The sequence below is a fragment of the Suricata suricatta genome, chromosome 6 (genome assembly GCF_006229205.1).
Source record: "Suricata suricatta isolate VVHF042 chromosome 6, meerkat_22Aug2017_6uvM2_HiC, whole genome shotgun sequence".
Taxonomy (NCBI): domain Eukaryota; kingdom Metazoa; phylum Chordata; class Mammalia; order Carnivora; family Herpestidae; genus Suricata; species Suricata suricatta.
Genome location: NC_043705.1, coordinates 142377584 through 142383226, shown reverse-complemented (window position 1 = coordinate 142383226; position 5643 = coordinate 142377584). Strand labels below are relative to the sequence as shown.

The window sequence follows — 5643 nt, the reverse complement described above, 5'->3', positions numbered from 1 at the left end:
AAGCAGGGCTGGAACTCACAGTGAAATCAGACCAGAGCCGAAGTTGGATACTTAACGGACTGAGCCACCCAGGAGCCCCACGTTCTCTCAGAAATCATAAATGAGCATCATCAAAATGACAAATGGTGTATCGGAACAAAGAACCTTGAAAGTTACTTACATCTGGAGAAAGGCTTGAAACACCATGAAAGCACCCGAAATGGACAATAGTCTTTTTTATTGGGAAACATCCAGCCGTTTCTGCACTTGCTGTTAACAATTAATTTAGAAATATAATACCGTAAAGGTGTTGTGCTGGAGAAAGTGGGTGATTGCCAACAATCAACACGGCAGTCTGATACTTGCGCATGAAGTCAGGGCTGGAACCTTCTCTCCTCTTCCATCTCCTGGCACCAGAACCTTGAAAAGAGCTCTGCAAGGGAGAGGGATTGTACAACCCAGCCCGCACAGAACCCCCAGCCTTCCTGTCCTGGAGGCTGAATTGGAAGGAGGCAGAAAGGAGCCAACTGGGGAAAGATGATGAGATTCAGGGTGACAGGAAATGACTGTGCCTCATCAGGCCAGCATGGGATTGGGATATCTAGAATGACTGGAAAGCCCTGGAGTCCACCCAGGGGAGGATGCTTGGACACTGAGAAGGAGAGACTGACTTCTCCTCATGAGAAGAACGTGTGCCCACGTGTGTCTGTGCAGAACTTTCTATTTGCCACACCCTCAAAAAGCAGTGAATCCCCATTTCACTCCAGATTCCACATTTCACTTCTGGAAAATAGATTCCTGCCAAGTGGCAGATTTGTATGAAAACCACTAGACACAAATACTAGGCTTTTTTTTTTTTTTTGGTCGTTTATGAAGAATTGGACAAGTCCCTGTTATGTGTGCCTTGGCTTGGCCCGTGTCCTCAAATAACCTCGCCTCCTAACATTATGATGAAGATAGAGTTCTAGAAGCCCAATAGTGGGCTTCTCAATAACCTTCTGTTTACTTGCTTTGCACACTCCCCACCTGATTCATTCAAGAAGGTTCTGTCTCTGTGAACTTTCCACAGCCTCGCTTTAACTTTTGTTTGGAACGGGACCCTATGCTCCCCTTCTTCCCTCCAGATGATTAGTCAGCAGTTGCTGAAAGCAAGCAGCTGAGCAGCAGAACGGGGGGAGATGGCAGGTGGGGTGGGGAGGGGCATCTGGGGCTTCTCGGCCAGACTGCCATTGCCCAGGGGGGAGAGCCAGCTAGCTGTGCCCTCGAGAGCCAATCCAGATGATGCTCTCGCCAGAAATGGGGCCGGAGCCGTGGGCCCGGCGTGTGGAGATGGATGGCCCGGTCGCCCACCATGGGAGGCATGGTTTGCCATCATGGCACCTCGTTGACCTGTGCCTTAATGGCACCTCGGCCTCTAGGGCTTCCTGCATGCGTGTCACTGGGTGCTCCCGATGCCCAGGGATGCTCCAGCAATCCTGGACAATGGGGGGGTCTTCTGTTGGGCGCAGGCAGAAGGTGCTCCTATCAAGGACACATGTTCCCAACCCGTAGGCCAACCTAGGATCCCCTTCCCACATATGGCACATTCAGTAGACAGATGGCGGCCTGAACACGCTTCACGACTCTCCAAGTGGTTGTCAAGCACTTGGGATACGTATCAAAAACAACTTGAGAGAGGCGGGTCGGGGAGAGGGCTCCCTCCTGGAGGTCGTAAATCTCCTGCAGGTCAACGCCAACGTTTAAAATGAGTTTGAGCTCATGTGTGTCTCCAGGAGGATATTGGGCCTCATAAAACTCCAGGTGATTTAGGGCTGAGCAGCCCCTCTGGCTGGCTCTGTGCACTGGGAGCCTGGAGGAAACGAGACAGGGCCTTTTGGAGAGAAACTCATCTGCGTGCGTTCGGTCCGCACAGGCGCTGGAGGTGTGTGCCCAGCACATTCCTTCTCCTGAGGCTGTGGTTGCTCCACCTCCAGTAGCTTCACATTTCAACTTCAGTGCAAGAAACGTAGCAAGATGCCAGGAAAAACCCAAAATGATGCTGAGATTGCTGACAGCTTCTCCGGGCCTGAAGAACGCGTTCTCTTGATTAAAGAGCATTGCCCTCCACCACACTCTCTAGCTGGGGAGCTCAGGGACCACTGGGGAAAGCCCACAGGTGCCCAGCCAGGCTGCCCCTGGACTTGGGGGAATCCGAGCTGGTGTCCATCGGGGAGACAGCTCCCTCCTTGCGTCACGGGGATTGTGTGGTTGGCCTCACAAACTCCAAGGAATGGCTCACAAATGCCGGTGGCGATTCTCCACACTGGTAAACACCTTGACTGCAGAACTGACCCTGAGGGGCCCAAGCAGTGTGATTTCTGGGCCAGGTCGGAAGTCGATCCTGTGGAATTCTCTAACTCCGATTATGCCTGAGAACCCTTATCACGGGTCCATACCTGTAATCTGAGTTTTCCGGCTATGTCCCTGTTCCTTCAGCTCTTACCCAGGACCCAAAGTCCTTCCTATGCCCCGGCTTCAGCTCCCAGCTACACCTGTCCTTGCCTAGGACCTGGGCCCAACCTGGCAAGGACAGAACCTGAGCATGTGGTACCTGTGACTCTCTCTTCTTGCTCTGGTCCCAAGGGTCCCAAGGATCCACACATTGGCCCCTGTGCTAGGGGCTGGTCACGGAGTCAAATTACAGGAAGACAGAGTGGTTTTTCTAGCTCTTTCCAACAGCCTGCCCTTGAGACCTTCACCCTTACTCCTGGGGGCCCCTCGACACCTTCCTGGGCTCTCGTAAGCATATCCCTCCTAGTTCTGCATCTGCCCCACGGCACTGTCCGCCCTTGACACCTGTCTCACCGGCCAAGCCGAGGGGGCTAGCCCCCTGCCGCCGCCTCTGCCCCCACCACTGCACGGCCCCCTCATAGTGTCTGCTCCAAAAGCAAGATCCTGTGACAGCATTGCTGTGCTGTCCACAAGCCTGCCAGCACGTGTGTCACCCACACACCCAAGGTGGCCAGGGCCCCACAGGCGCCACATTCCTCCTCAGACAAAGGGCGAGGAAATACTTTCTCCCCCTCCCTTCCCCCTCTTCCCTTCCCCCTCCTCTTACCCCTCTCCCTCCTTCCCCTCTCTCTTCTCCCCTTCCCCTTCTCTTTCCCCTCCCCCTCTTTCTCCTCCTCCCTTCTCACCTTCCCCCCACTCCTCCCCCTTCTCCTCCTCCTTTGCTTTCTCCCATGCTCTCAGAGCAGAATTACCAGGGGCTTCTAGAAAAAACAGCTCCTCTCTCTCTGCTCAAAACCCAGATACCTCCTGGGAGGCCTGGCTGGGACCGTGCTCCTGACACAGGATCTGTCCTCACTTTTGCAGCTGAGGCCTATGTATTGTTGGCCTGGTCCCTTCTCCCCTCTCCCTTCTGTGCTCGAGAAAGCGTCTTCAGCAGGACCTTCGCCAGCACTCAGGCAGACAGACCCCGAGCAGACGTGAGCTGTCACCCCAGGCACGGCTCCCGGGAGAGCACAGTGCACGCTCGGGCTGACACGCGGCAGGACTCAGTGCAACCTGTCCCTGCCAGGAGAGAGGAGCCGTGCTGCCCCGGAAGTCCCCTGCCCTCTGACCCGGGGGGACCCAGTGCGATCGTGCAGTGGGGGCCCATGCCTCTCGGGGCAGGCCCAGGAATCGCACGGGCAGGCGGCAAGGGGGGGCCCGGCCCTGGGCGCATTCTGTGTCAACTCGGTGAAGGGAGCAAGCTCTCGAGACCTGACTCAGTGTGTCGTGCCTGTGCTGAGGCAGGTGCAGACCCCTGTCTTCTTCGTTTTCTTCTTGAGCGTCCGCGGGGGCGGGGGGGGGGGGCGGGGAGCTGGCCGTGCTCCTCAAGGTGCCTTCTCCCAGGCGAGTTAAGATCCGTTATTCACATTTACGATTTTGTGAAATGACATTCATGACAATTTGTAGATTCCCACTACAATATATTTTGATGTGCCTTCTTTTTCCTGGTCTTCCTCACTTTTTTTTTAAATTTATTTATTTTGAGAGAGAGAGAGAGGGAGGGAGGGAGCAGGGTAGGGACAGAGAGAGAGGGAGAGAGACAATCCCTAGCAGGCTCCTCACTGTCAGCACAGAACCTCACAGAGGGCTCCATCCCACAAACCCTGGGATCATGACCTGAGCCAATACCAAGAGTTAGAGGCTTAGCCAACTGAGCCACCTTTCCAGGTCTCTTATACGTGGATACATCATCTTCACATCACTGAAATCATAGCGTGGGTCTGGGCTTCATGTTTCCTGTGGGGGTGAATGGATGGATCCTGCCTCATTTCCTGGTCTCAGCCCAATATGGATCGTGCCAGCCTCATGGTTTACTCTGCCCTGGAGATCACCTGCCTTTTTAGGTGGCTTGGAGTCCATCACTATTGTAGCCTGAAATGACACATTGTCCTTAAAAGGCTTTTCTCCACCGGCATGATTCTTTCTTCTTCTAATGTCTCAGGAGTAGAATGAAAGGGTCAGAGAACATGAATGTCTTTTGGCTCCTGAGCTCTGTGGTCATTCGACCTCTCAGAGGCCGTGTTTCGTAGGCATTGACCACTTCTTCATCTGTCCACGTGCTTCTAGGTCACCGAGGAGACAAGCCTTGTCCTTCAGACGCTGGGGTACACGTGCACATGTCGAGGGATAATCAACGTGAAAGGCAAGGGGGAGCTGAAGACGTACTTTGTAAACACAGAAATGTCAAGGTCACTTTCCCAGAGCAACTTGGCATCTTGAAGGGTCGCCTTCATTTTGGCAAGAAGACTGTATTTTCAGGAAGGTACAATGCACTTTCTGACTGCAAGTTTTGTTTCTCGTTTTCGATGTGTGTGCTGTTCTGTTCCATGGAGCCTTTCAGACTTGTTCCTCTGACCTGGTGGCATGCCGTTTGGTGGCTGACGTGTCCCAAGATCGCTCTGCCACTTGCACTGTGCTTACTCCTAAGCAGAAGGTGAAGGAGTGTGCTGTTATAGGAGAGATGCGTTCAGAGAATTCACAAAGATGACAGAGGTGAAATAAACAAAAATTCTTAAGGCAATAAAACTAGGGGGTGTATATTATCTTCCAGTGCATGTTTTTTTTTCCTGGAAAATATGGTAGCTCGCCAACCGCATCCACTAGTCTGATATTACAACACACAGTACTTGTGATAAGTTGATTCTGTCGCCCCACATGGATCTGACTGTGTTCACCCAATGTGTCTCATCGCCAGTGGCCATCCACGGGCCCCACGGGACCCGTGGTTCTGTCGCCTTGCTCCATTGTGTCTTGTGCCAGCAGCGGGTAGCCATCCGTCACCAGAATTAGTTCTCATGACCTAGGACCAGTTTTGTACCAAACACGTCCGATGTTTTGATGCCATTGTCTTTTGTAAGGTTGATTCATTAAAAGTTTTATGTACTTTGGTTTAGAGTCCGTATCTTTCCCTCCCCCTTCCTTCTCCTGCGGTTTGCTCCAAAACCAAGGATTCTGTTCCATTCTCCTGCCTCATGGTTGTTTCACAAAGAGCACCCCAGAAGCAGAGACTGGGAGATCCTTGAGTAATTCAGATCAGGACGAGGCTTGTGATGCAAATACTTGATTTTGTCACGCTTTGGAAATGCTCAGACTGCCCTGTGGTATCTCTAGGGAATATTTTCTGAGAAAAAT

At 52.8% G+C, this 5643-nt stretch overlaps 1 protein-coding gene across 1 annotated transcript in view; it reads left to right on the top strand.

Annotated features, from left to right (window-relative positions):
• Positions 1-5399, top strand: part of ADCY2 (adenylate cyclase 2) — a 391390-nt gene extending 385991 nt beyond the window's left edge. The window contains exon 25 of the mRNA XM_029941289.1: positions 4579-5399. Within this exon, the coding sequence (XP_029797149.1) occupies positions 4579-4731 (153 nt within the window). The 3' untranslated portion in view covers positions 4732-5399. The remainder of the gene's footprint in view (positions 1-4578) is intronic.
• The last annotated feature ends 244 nt before the right edge of the window (positions 5400-5643 follow it).